The sequence below is a fragment of the Homalodisca vitripennis genome, chromosome 2 (assembly GCF_021130785.1).
Source record: "Homalodisca vitripennis isolate AUS2020 chromosome 2, UT_GWSS_2.1, whole genome shotgun sequence".
NCBI lineage: Eukaryota > Metazoa > Arthropoda > Insecta > Hemiptera > Cicadellidae > Homalodisca > Homalodisca vitripennis.
This window is the reverse complement of record NC_060208.1, coordinates 143,886,573-143,900,138: the sequence shown is the minus strand read 5'-3', so window position 1 is coordinate 143,900,138 and position 13,566 is coordinate 143,886,573. Positions and strand designations below refer to the sequence as shown.

The window sequence follows — 13,566 nt, the reverse complement described above, 5'->3', positions numbered from 1 at the left end:
AATTCACAGTACTTAAAATAAACATAAAACCAAAGTTATTTCTGACAAAATAACTAAAACTGTTCATAATCTAAAATTTAAAAAAAGTTTTAAAACAATATTTTACATCACATCACTACAAAATGTAAATTTTCAAGATATCCATCACTCAAATCGTCGTCACTAATCACATCCACACCATTTGCAACTAGGTTACTAATTATTGTATTTTCACTTACGGGAGACTTTGAACGATGTCTTTTGCTCATTTTGAAATAAAACAAATAATAAACTAAACTTTAACTACCGTACTTTATACTGCTTTAACCTAAAACTGTGAAGAAAACGGAATATTCACAACCACGTGATATACAGCTGTCTGCAACAAGCGTGAGCAGTCAGTCGAGACGAACTGCAGTTGCTCAGTCAGTCACAGACTGACAAAATACGAAGTCAAACCATTACAAACTAATATATTTCGATGCAAAATATCTTTGTGCACAAGTCTGTGAAATTTCAAAGCATTTGGTGAAATAGGTGGCCAGTAAAGTAATAAAAAGTGCACGTCCGCACTATACGGACGTCGGGAGTTGACGCCCATTTTTACGACGTCCGTATAGTACGGACGTCGGGGTTTAAAAGGGTTAAATACAGTAACATGTTAAGTCTTATAAGTTTGTGATTTTGGAATTTTATAGTTACCTATCTCATAGTTAAAGTCTAGTGGATATATATATATATATATTTGTGATATTTCATGGAGGGAGTAAAATAAAAAAGGTAGTCCTAAATGTAGATATTAGATTTGTCTAATATGATTTTAACATGCTCAGGTAAATATTGAACTGAAAATATTTTTTCATAGATCTATATCAACTGTTTTTTATTTAAAATGTGGCAATTACAATTCTAGGAAATATCTAATGGGTCAATCGGAATATATACAAAGCAAACCCCTCATCACCGATAAGTGATTAATTATGACCAGTTGTAATTGCATCTATTCACAAAAGATAGTTTCCATCCTTGACATAACACTTGTTCTGTTTGACAGAGATACTCCCTGTTTCTCCCCGATGAGAAATATGGTAACCTAAATCAATATGACTTGATGATGAAGGAGGTGACAGACTTGACAACTGAACTCCTGGGAGGAGAGAAGTACACTCTTGTCACTTATCCACTGCCACACTTTCATAGAGCCGGTGAGCGTAACACTACCCAGACTGATCTATTGTATCTAAACTAATTTTAATATGGAGTTATAAATTTTGTAATTGTGGGTTCTTTCCTAGTATATCCACAGTAGTTTTAGTAGTTTTTTTTAACATCTTCAGAAAATTATTGCAATTATTTTGGCCAAAATATTATTAAAAGCAAATCTGTGACTTCAAAACAAGTTGAAGAGCACAAGCTCTTGCTAGTTAAACAAAATGTTCAAAGAAAAGATCTCTCCAAATTAAATTGGCACTAGATAATTAAATTCTTGTTTCACTGTCATAAGTACAAAGCTAAATCATCACACTATTTTTTTTATAGCTTCTCTTTTTTGTACTATATAAAAATATGAATACTAAAACTGTTTATAAATTAAGATTTAATTTGTTACATGGTTACTGTTGATATTCCTGAGAAATGAAAGATTTATTGATGGAAGTGGGGGTATTTAAACTGTAAATCCACAAAACAGATGGTTCTGTCACAAAGCGTTTAAAGAACAAAGTGTGTTCCGCAGATATTTTGTTCCGTCTGGATGACAGCGGACAGTCTGTGCCTATACCAGACGAGTTGCGCAAAAGGCCGCACTTCAGCGGAGTACTCCGTCCAGAGGAGAGCGGTTGGCGCTGTGTGATGGTTGGTGGCCGTAATATGTACATGTATAACGTGCCCAAACTTGTTGGTGAGCAGCAGGCCAAACTGAGACAGCTGAGACTGCTTGGGTATATGCCTATCGTGGTAGGTTGCTTTTGTCTCATACTGTAATTCTTCACTATTCATGCTGTGAGTAAACTGCTGTGACTATATAAAGACAATACATCTTCTTAATTTATCAGAAACTTCTGTTATATTGGATGTTTATAGTTGTAGCAAATATGAGAAATTTTCAATATAGTTCATAAATATAATATCTGAAAGAAAACGTGTAGGTTTACATATCACCAGTAAGAGTATTCTTCAAGTAAAAGGTTATATTTTATAAGCCTATTTCATCTACCAAATCAAAAGTGAAGGTAAAAGAATTGTTCTTAAAATATAATCTCTTGAACCTATATAATAATGTGGTATTTTTTACTAATCTTTTTTTTGGTGGCCTTTTAACCCTCTAAGTGGCAAGCGCCGTCTGAGACGTATGATTCACGCCGCCGCGAAGTGGCAAGCGCCGTCACAGCCATCGCTTCACATTTAAGGCCGTTGCTCCGCAACCGTCCATTATTTTTAGGCCTAGTTTGAACTATCGTATTCTCCACGAAATTTCCTATACATATCATATAGTATAGTGTGTATTCATGTTACTAATGTTTGCTAGCTTAAATGATTCCGACGGTTTTCGTTTGACCTGGCGGCAGACGAGAGAACATCTGTCTTCTCGTCTCGTCACTGTTTTGTTTGGCGACTTTGCGTACTGTTATTGTCAGTATATTATTGTTTATCGCGTTTGTGTTACCGGTAAATGTTTAGGTTATTCGTTCGTCATGGAAAATGTTGGGGTACTTTGGGATTATACCGACTACACCAGTATGAGGAACACAAACAAATAAATTTATAGAAAAAAAAACATTATAGAACGAAAAAGCAACTCTTCATACAAACTTACAATGATTATTAATTGTTAATGGGTTTCCTGTGACGCCCAGAAAGCAGCAATATCAAGGATGAGTGAGTCTAGTGGATTTCCGCCTTCAGCAGCAATTGCCGACCGCAACGCATATTTTAGATGTAGGCAACTAGTCATGATCTTGTAAAAAACGAATGGCCCCCTCTTCGCTCCTGGGCAAATCCCAAATTCTCATTGTGTCACCCATCACTAATCTATTACACACACAGTAAAACACGGAAGTACAACAAAGCGACACACTCGACAGACACTTCGGCACGAAAAGTACAAGAATGCGGCGCACCAGCTGAACAGGCGGCGAGAATCTGTAGTTACGTTATCTACTAGATCGCTCGACTTTGACCTCTGTCTGAGGATGGGGAGGGGTTTGCGATAAGACAATTCCTGTTTTATATTTACGAAATATACTGTGCTATGACAAACTAAGCCACTATTATAGGTCCTACACTACTGGGAGGAAAATACAAGCCCCTTCTAGTTACTCGGGAGTAAAAAAACCAGTTTATACATAGATTTAGTTTTTCCCATCTAACTTTTTTGTTCTTGTAAATAGAAAAAAATGTATAAGAAGTAATTTGTTTAGAATAACATTGTGTATATTCTGTGAATTTGACATTATTTTTTAGCTCGAGTAGTTTCAAAGTGACGGACAGTAGAACTTAAAAATTATTTTTTCTAAAAAATTTTTTTTACATATCTACAATGATATTAATCTGAAAATAATGGTAAGGCACCAAATATTATATTTATTCTTATTCTATAGTTCATAAGGAAAACAAAAATATATAATGTTGTTAGGTTATCACTTAGATAATATTTTCTAAAAATAAGTTTAACGATCACGGCAATTTACCCGAAAACGGCCTGCCACTGAGACCACAAATGACCGCCACTTATAGGGTTAAAGGGTTGGAAATTATATACGAGGATCATTCATTAATTAAAGAGACAAACAGGTTTAAAGAGAAAACAATTTATTTTTACCAAACAACACTTTTGTTACTTTTCAATATAATCCCCTTAACATTTATGCAACTGTACCAACGGACCACAAGCTTTTTTATACCAGCAGCAAAGAACTCTATCTTGGTGTTTGAGCCAATTTCCCACAAACTTCTTGACGTCCTCGTTATCCTGGAACCTCTTTCCACGCAATGCCTCCTTCAGCAGCGTACCAAATCAAACATTTTGTAAATATGCTGAAATCCTACGACTGTTTTTGCCTGAACTTTGAACCCACCCGGTTGCACTCGTGTCTGGACAATTTTATCTCTAACTTTCAGCCTGCTACTGTTGCGTGTGAAATAACTCAGCCTCACCTCTCGGACCATTTGGGACTTCTTCTCAGAATCAATTCACAATACCTAACATTGAACAATGAAGGAGTTTCTCATAATAGCAGACCTAGAGCTATTACATACAGATTGACAAACAACTTCTGCATCAATAAGTTAAAACATAGGTTAAGTAGGATTAACTGGAATAATGAGTTCTCATTAGCTCGTAATGTTGATGAAGCCTTTAAATCATTCATGCAAACTTAATCTGAAAATTTTAATGAGTCATGTCCTATAAAAACTAAAATTTAAAAAAACAGTGGTGTTAAAAGCTCTAGATCAGTTATAAAACAAAATTGGTACACACCCTACCTTGGTAAAATTAGGCTACTGTTGGACATTAGTTATGATAAAGTTAAAGCAAACCCTAGCCTTATCCTAGCACATAATAGACTTAAGAAATGTTATAGAATGCAAATAGATTTGGCAAAAAAAGCTGATATTAGCTAATATAAATGATAAATTTATATTAGAATCTAATAATCAATGTAGAGCAGCGTGGAAAGTTATAAATTGTGCAACAGGCTGTGTAGAAGATAAGAGTGTAAATGCCAGTATATCCATTACAGCAAATCAGTTTAATAATTTCTTTGTAAATATTAGTAATAGTTTAAGTAATTTGCCGGATATTTTAAGCTCATCTTCTATCAAAACTCCTGTTTCACCTTTCAAATGGCAGGAGATTAACAATGTTGATATTCATAATACTGTAAAAGAATTTAGCAACTCTAAAGCTGAAGATGTTTTTGGTATGTCCAATTTTTTGGTCAAAAATATTATTGAAGATATCTCCTTTCCTTTATCATACCCTATCAATTGTATGTTTACTGTAGGCACCTTCCCACAATGTTTGAAAATTACACTGTTCCAGTTTTTAAAAAGGGAGATAAGTCCTGTATAAATAACTACCGTCCTATTTCCTTAATTGCTGTAGTCTCTAAAATAATTGAAAGGTTACTAAAAAAACAGATGGAATATTTTTTTGAAAATAATCAGATACTAAATCCTGCTCAATATGGCTTCAGAAGTAAATTATCTACCATTAAGGCTCTTGAAAATGTCATATCTTCCAGTTTTGAAAACAAGGAGGAAGTTGCAACCTTGTTGTTAGACTTAAGTAAAGTGTTTGATTTAGTACCACACAGTGAGCTAATTGATAAAGTATTATGGTGTAGAGGGGCGTGAGCTGTGTCTTCTCACCTCTTACTTGTCTGTTCGTTATCAGTTTGTAAAGGTTGGTGACCAGAGGTCAGATCTTCAATGTGTGAGAAATGGAATGCCTCAGGGCTCTGTTCTGGGTCCTTTCTTATTTGTTATCTTTGTTAATGATTTGCCTGATTTTGTACCAAATAAAAGTGTTCTTTATGCCGATGACACCACTCTATTGTCATCAAACAAAGATAGTATGCTAAATAAAGTGATAATTAATTACATGAAAGAAAGATCCTTCCTTTGGTTTGATGCTAACAGATTAAGAGTAAAATATGAAAAAACTGAGGAGATTGTCTTTAGTTTGAGCTCAAAGGTGGACAGTAAATCTGTAAAACTGCTGGGCATAAACCTGGGATTCTAAGCTGAATTGGTGGGTTCACATAAACTCTCGTTGCTCTTGCTTATTGAGGGTTATTTTTCTATTGAAAAAATTAAAGTCCTGTACAAGCAAAAATCTAGTTATGAATGCTTACTTTGCTTTTTTTAATGCTCACATTACTTATGGCACTCTCTTGTGGGGCAACTCTGCTGGTGCAAAATTAGTTTTTAAGACTCAAAGAAGGGCATTACGAGTTATTGCAGGTATTGGTGAGAGAGATTCTTGTAGGCCTGGCTTTGTTGATCTAGGTATATTTACCCTTCCATGTATATTTATTTTGCAAAGCCTAATTTTCCTTAAAGAAAATCTTAATTTGTATAAATTTCGAAGTTACGTCCATAACTATAGTACTAGATCTCAGAACTTGATAGACCTCAAATACTTTAGATTAAGTAAAACTCAGAACAGCTACATGTACATTAGTGTAAAACTTTATAACCTACTACCACCAGATGCAGTTACCACTACTTTAAGGAATTTCAGAAATTGTCGTGTGAAATGGCTGAAGCAGAAGGCTTTCTATTCAGTAGAAGAAATACTTTTACATGATTTAAGTGACCTTCAATTTTAATAATGCTATGTTTGTTTTAATTTTTAACAATTATTATTTATTGTTATCTGTTGTTTGTTATTGCTATTATTAATTTATTTTAGCATTAAGTTTTAATTAATACTATATTTTGACAATCTTTTAATCGTATATTTATTTGCATTTCTCTATAGAGATGGTGTTCTTGACTGTTGATTTAATAGTACATTATTGTAAACCTTATCTGACTTTGTCAATGCATATAACATATGTGGGACGACAATAAATGATTCTTGATGTGGAAATCACTTTGGTGCTAAATCGACTGCAAGGGGTATGAGGCAGTACTTCCCAGCCCATTTTTTAATGGTTTCTCGGGTTAGTTGAGCAGTATGAAGACGTTCATTGTCTTGTTGGAGAATCACACCTCTCCTCCGAGATCCGAGCTGGTGTGCTTCTACCTCGTGCTTTGCCTTTTTGATTCTGGCTCATAATAGTGAACCCAAGTTTCATCACATGTAAAAATTTTGTTGAGGAAGTGCTCACCTTCTCTTTCATACCGTTCCTGTAGCTCTGTGCACACTCTCAACCTTGTTTCATTGTATAGCCGTGTCAACTCCTTTGGGACCCATCTTGCACATGTTTTGCGTTATTCAGCTTATTTATTGAAGTGAAAACTCCTTTAGGCGCGTTGAGCGTTTTGGTAGAGGGTAAAATCCTCGGTTCGCGTCACCGACATGCTAATGATACTAAGCTGCATGAAAAAGTCAGTCTCGCTGTGTTTTTTAACCGTAGACTTGGCCGCGGACTACTAACCTGCATGAAAAAGTCAGTCTCGCTGTGTTAAAACTGTCCCGGCGGAGTATGAAAACAGACTGCGAAAATCAGTGACCTTTACGGCTTCCTCTCGCGATTTAAAAGTGAAGCCAATGTCGTAAAATTCTGTAAGATGCGTCAAATTAAAGCTCTTAATATTGGCAATCTATTGGTTACATTTTTAAATATTAAAAAAATTTCGAAATAATTTTTATTATTGTTTACATTTTACATAGCGTTTACAATGACAAGAAAAAAGTAGTAAGCGAGGATTTTTTTTATTTTTTGGTCAGACAAAATTTGTCAGCGAGAAAGTTGTGTGAAAATAGATGAATATTTTTTTTGTAATTTATCATTTTTTTATTGGAAGTTTAGTTTAGCCTGTAGTAGCGTATGAAGTGATGAGTGAACGTTTCTGCCGGAACTGTAGTTGGCGCATTGGCTCACTGATACCGTATTAACTCAATAAATTAGTTTATTGTGCAATAAAAATACCTTTACGAAAGAACCAAGTTAATTTAACTAATTTATTAGTTTTAAAAATATTGTGGGTTTAATTGTTATTGCAATTATATACTTTATCCGTAGTAATAACTGTATTATTTACAACGGTGTTCAACTCACTGTTGTTCACTCGGTGTTTACTCACTTATAAATGAATAATGAAAACAACGAATATATTTTTAAACATTTTTAATATTTGTACGAATATTTGTATTTAAAATTTAGCATTATTCATTTTAATTATGTTTTTAATATTTAACCTCTTCATCATGAAATGAGTATTATTACGGTATAAGATTTATCTTACTAGCGTGGTAAAATAGATTTCTAGTTATTTGATAATATTTTTTCGTGGATTTTAAAATTGGAAAATTAAAAACGCGTCACATTTACAATTACAGATGTACTGCTACTATAACGTATTGTTAATTACTCTCAACTTAATAGTTCTGTTTTCACTTCTATCGGCAGTCCCACGACTGCTGTATTTTTTTTTGTTATGAACTGTACCCATACTCACATGAACTTTTTCAACTGTTATTTCCACAGTGACTCGGTGGTCAGCACGAATTGTGTCATCAATTCGACTTTCCAGTGAGGGAGTTGAAACTTAAACTGGTAGACCAGGACGGTGTTCATCAGTCACTGAGCCTCGGCCATTTTTGAACTATTCTACCCACTTAGAAAAATTTGCACGATTCAAACAATTTTCACTGTACACTTTATTCTAGTCATTCTAGAGTATATATCCACTGGTTTTCACCGTAAGTAAGAAACAAATAACAGAACGTTGTTCAACTAAAGTGGAATTTTCAAGTGGACTTGCCATAATTAAATGTATTTTTGAGGTTATTACTCAATCAACTGATCAGAGCTTCCCAGTGATGCCAACCTTAAGCTATAAAAGTACCAAAATTACCCTATCAACAATTTTCTCCCCAGAACTGTTTGTCTCTTTAATTATTGAAATGACCCTCATAAATCCGAAAAATTAAAATAGTGTGAAGATTCAAAGTAATCTTATCATTGTTAATACTAAATTTGGATTTAATCATTAGCTATTTTTTTAAAGAAGCTTGATTTGTATTTATGTTTTATTAGTGTGTTTTATCAAAGAACTATTAACATATGGTTTTCCTTGTTTGCTGTTCATTGTTATTAAGTTACATTCCTAATGTTATATTAGATTTATCAAGAACCTAGTCAGGTATTAAAAGTGACTAAACGATAAATAGGCATTTAATCTTAGTCTTATTATGTATAATAAATCTTAATTTGAGTAACAACATATACAGTGTGACTAATTATTGTCATTGTCTGAGCATTAACGAAGTCTATTACTAGAGTAGCTAGAAAAGAGATCTACATATCACGAGAACGAACTGACCTAGAGACTTGAAATTTTGCATGAAGCTGAATTTCTGAGTGTGCATTTCTGTATCAGCAACATCACATTCAATGCATGTCACTCTGTAGGTTGAAATAAATTTCTAGTTTGTCTGCTGAAGGGTTGTAAACATTTCTCTCCTATGATTATCAGTATCACAACAATGAAATGTCCTGTATGCAACTTAGCAAAGCCTACATTATGTTGCACATGGTGTGGCATACTTACTCCTAGCGTCTCTGAATAATGTCACAAGTATTAATACATCTGCAAGTAATTTGTACCTCTGAGTGCTCATACTCGGTACAAATTAAAATTCCTTGGAATCCAAGCTTACACCTGCCATATCATATATTAAAATAATTTTCAGTGTGAGTTATTGTAACCATTCCCTTAAGTAACTCGAATAATCAGGTAACTGTACACTAAAGATAAACTCATTAGAATACTTGTTCGTTTCATTCTACATATAACTATATCTACCATGTAAGTACAGTACTATATAGTTTTTTCTATTCCTTTTCAGATTCCGAGCTTCAATTGGAAAGGAGAGAAAAATAAGAAGAACTACCTTAAGCTCAAGTACTTCACTAAACAATAATAAACACTTTTTCTGTAACATCTGAGTATTATTGTCACTAGCCTGTATATTTTGTTATTTTGAAATACACATGTTAAGAAAATTGTTTGTGTTATTTAGCTATAATATGAAATGAACATTATTGTATTTTACAAAACTTTCATGTTATTACAGTCATAACGAAATCAGAAATCAATAATCTTTATTCTTGGACTTAGAGTACAGAATTTGCGTCATACAGTTATACATGATGTGAATCAAGGACTTTATTTTCTTTGTTCATGTGGTTAGGTGTTCCTCCAGGTGACAAACTCTTCTAAGGTGTAGAAGGAGTGTTCTAGCAACCATTTGGTGAGATGATTCTTGAAGTTTTTCTCTTGGTGGATCCTTTTTAACTGCTCAGGCAAGAGGTTGAACAGCCTTGCTCCTGCATAGCACGGCTTCTTCTCATAGAGTCAGGTGGTGAATTGGCATGGCAAAGTTTGTGGTGTTCCTGGTGTTGTATTGGTGATTATCTCCTAGTTTCTGATGAAATTTCTCTGTGGCATGTTTGACCACTTCTAGGATGTAGAGTAATACTACAGTAAGGATTTTTAGTTCTTCAAAGGCGCCCCGACAAGTGTCATATGGGTTAAGACCTAATAATGTTCTTACTGCTTTCTTTTGTAGTACCAATATTCTTTGGACGTTTCTGGCAGAGGAGTTTCCCCACACTATCAGCCCATACCTAATATGCGACTCAAATAGCGAGTAATATGCTATTTTAGCTGTTTCTAGATCACTAGAGCTCTTTATTCTTTTGAGTGCATATAGGCTGGTGTTTAACTTTCCGCAAAGCTGGTCTACGTGTGATGTCCAGGTGAGTCTATTGTCTATTGTAACGCCAAGATATTTTGCTTCGCTTTTAAGTTCGAGATCTGGAAGCCCAGGTAGCTCTGCAGTTCTATTTCCAAAGTTTAGTTGTTGAGTTTTGTTCTCATTCAGGATCAGGTAATTTTGATGACAGTACTGCTTGGCCATGTTGAATGTTACGAAGGATGAGATTTCCAGTCTGTTTGTCTGTTTTCAGTAACCAGGAGTGCCGTGTCATCTGCGTACATCATTGTTTGGCCATATTCATGCAGATATTTTGGCAGGTCGTTTGTAAACAGGATAAAAAGAATTGGTCCCATTACCGAGCCCTGAGGAATACCTCTTGTGATTGGGAGTGAAGAAGATCTTGCTATGCTGGTGGTGTGTTTTTCATAGTGTACATTAGTTCGACTATCTGTGTTCTGTCGGTCAGATAGCTTGAGAACCACTTTGCAGCATTACCTTTTATTCCCATTGTCTTCATTTTATTCAGTAAGAGGGAGTGGTCTAATGTGTCAAAAGCTTTGCTATAATCCAAGAGGAAACCAGTGACCGATGCCCCTTCCTCTAATTGGTCAATGATATGCTCAACTAGGTTTGTAAGGGCTGTGTTAGTTGATCTCCCTTTTAGAAAGCCGTGTTGTTGAGTGCTGAGGATGTTGTTATTGATCAAATAACTCATGAGTCGGACAAGCATTGCCTTTTCAATTACCTTGGATATAGTTGATAGAATAGATATTGGTCTATAGTTTCCTACTAATGTAGTGTCCCCTTTTTTGAATTTTGGAATTACCTTAGATTTTTTCAGGGCATTTGGAAAAAACGCCTTCCTTGAAAGATAGGTTAACTATGTATGTTAGAGGGATGATAGTCTCCTCTTTGCAATGTTTTAGTAATTTTGAGGAGATCTCATCTAATCCTGATGATGGCTTCGCCTTAAGTTCAGAGATAATTTTTGATATTTCTGACACTGTGGTTGGATTTAGTATCAGTGCTGGTGTATTTGCGAGTACAGGTGGTTCTTTTTCCAGGTTAGGCATTTGGTGGTTACTAATGGCTTTTTCTGCAACTGTGCTAAAATGATTGTTAAGATGCTCGGCCACCAGGAGTGGATCTTTAATCAACCTGTTATCAACTGTCAATTCAATCGGTTTTGTAGACTCACTGTTCTTGCATCTCTCATAATTGATTATACTCCAGACGGCTTTTTGTTTGTTTTCTGCATTCTGAATGAAGTTAGATGTGGCTTCCTTTCTTGAGTGCTTCAGTCTAAGGTCATATTCTTTCTTTGCTTGTGCTTTTCCTTGTCTGCCAGTACACCACTTCTCACTTCATTTTCCAGAGCCTGGAGGTAGATATATTTAAGTCTGCTTGCTTCTTGATCAGGTGTCTTGTGGTAAGATCGTCTTCTGGGTCTAAATTTCATCAAGGGACATGTGACATTGAGTGCCCAGTTAAGTGTGTAATTAAAATTGTATGATTCGTCAACATCCAAGACATTCAATACATTCTGCCATGATTCATCCTTTAAGACTTGTTTTAGATGGTTAAGATTTGTTTGAGAGAAAAGTCTTTTTGTTGAATTGGGGAGAACTTTATTTTGTGTTTGCATATTTATAAATAAATAAATAAATAAATAAGGCCTTTATTCTTGAGCAGATTTCAGTTTACAATCTGTTTTACAAATCGACTCACGTCAAACTAATCATAACAGTACAATTCGTATTTTAAAACTGTGACACCCAAATATTGCGTGCTGGTAATTTACATAGAAAATTCATACTTAAACAACAATACATCATTAAGGTACCTATACAGTTTTAACTTCCTTTTTGAAAGTTTTAACAGACAAAGTCTTTATAACTTATATGGCAGGCCTGGGCAGTGTGATCCGATAGGCCAGTGGTTATGACTTCTGATTGGATGTCTTTATTGTTCATGTTTGTACATATGAAGTCAATGGAAGTTGAAGTGTTATAGGTGACTCTGGTTGGAGGCAGACTTAGCCTTCGGATGTTGTGACTAGCTAGCATGTTTCTTAATTCTATTTTTCCTATATTTTCAGACAAGTCATCTATGTTTATATCTCCCATGACCACAACAGGACATTTCCATGTAGGTATCTTGTCGAGTGTCTCAGACAGGGTGTCAAGGGCTATGTCAAGATTACTGTTTGGCGGTCTGTACACTCCCAAAAGGAAAAAATGAGTTTTTCCGAGGTTGATGCGCACCATGCAGATTTCACAAACCTTTTCAATTGTTTTGTCAGAAATGTCTAGATTTTCAACTGTATTTCCCAGATTGTCATTAACATAAATTGCCACACCCCCTTTTCTACTAACTTCTCTTGAGAAACCTGCTTTCAGTGTGTAGCCATTAATCCTGGTGCTGGTCAGCTCTTCACTTCTAAGACCATGTTCTGTTAAGACAACTAGACTGAGCTTTTTGGTTTCAAGAAGGTCATTCAGTCTGTTAGTTTTCCTTTGGAGATGGTTTATGTTTTGGTACAGGATTTTTAACTTTCTGTGAAAGTTGGATTCTTTTGGTTGTGCAGTAGAGAATTTATGAATATCTTTGTTTTGTAGTATTTTAGTTTGCTTGTGCTCCTGGGTGGTTGATCTAAAAAAGTCTGAGGCGATTTATTTCTATTGGAGTCCTCAAAAAGCTTGTCATCGGTATCATTGTAATTATTGCCTCCTTTTCTCGTATGAATTTGAATCTGTTTAAAATTTTTCTCAAAGAATTTTTCATACGTTTCTCCCTCTTCAAGTTTCTGTGCTGTGACTGGTGGCTTAGTTGGTCCTACCGCTATGCTTTCTTGATTTGCTGTATCCACTCCAGGTAGATTCCCTATCTGTTCAGTTGTTGTAATGAGAGCTTGTTTGGATTTAGCGACTTGTAGTGAGACGCTGAACTGGTTTTTTATTTTATCTTGTATTTTTCTGATTTTGGAGGTATTCAGCTTATGAGTTTGAAGTCTTTCTGTACTACTAGATGTTTTATTGTCTATTTGGACTTGTGGATCTTTTGTACAGTTGTGCTGTTTTATTTGGTCATTAAGTAGCGCTACTGAATGTTCATAATAATCCAGCCTCTTTTCTAGTTTTTACCAGCTCTTGTATCACTGGTGTTTGACTTGACGGTGTTGTTGTGTA

At 34.9% G+C, this 13,566-nt stretch overlaps 1 protein-coding gene across 2 annotated transcripts in view; it reads left to right on the top strand.

Annotated features, from left to right (window-relative positions):
- Positions 1–9,598, top strand: part of LOC124354832 (FAST kinase domain-containing protein 5, mitochondrial) — a 28,177-nt gene extending 18,579 nt beyond the window's left edge. For both annotated transcript variants that reach the window (XM_046805581.1, XM_046805582.1), the window contains exons 6-8: positions 1,034–1,184; positions 1,715–1,935; positions 9,506–9,598. In XM_046805581.1, the coding sequence (XP_046661537.1) occupies positions 1,034–1,184; positions 1,715–1,935; positions 9,506–9,580 (447 nt within the window). In that variant the 3' untranslated portion in view covers positions 9,581–9,598. The remainder of the gene's footprint in view (positions 1–1,033; positions 1,185–1,714; positions 1,936–9,505) is intronic.
- Positions 9,599–13,566: the final 3,968 nt, after the last annotated feature.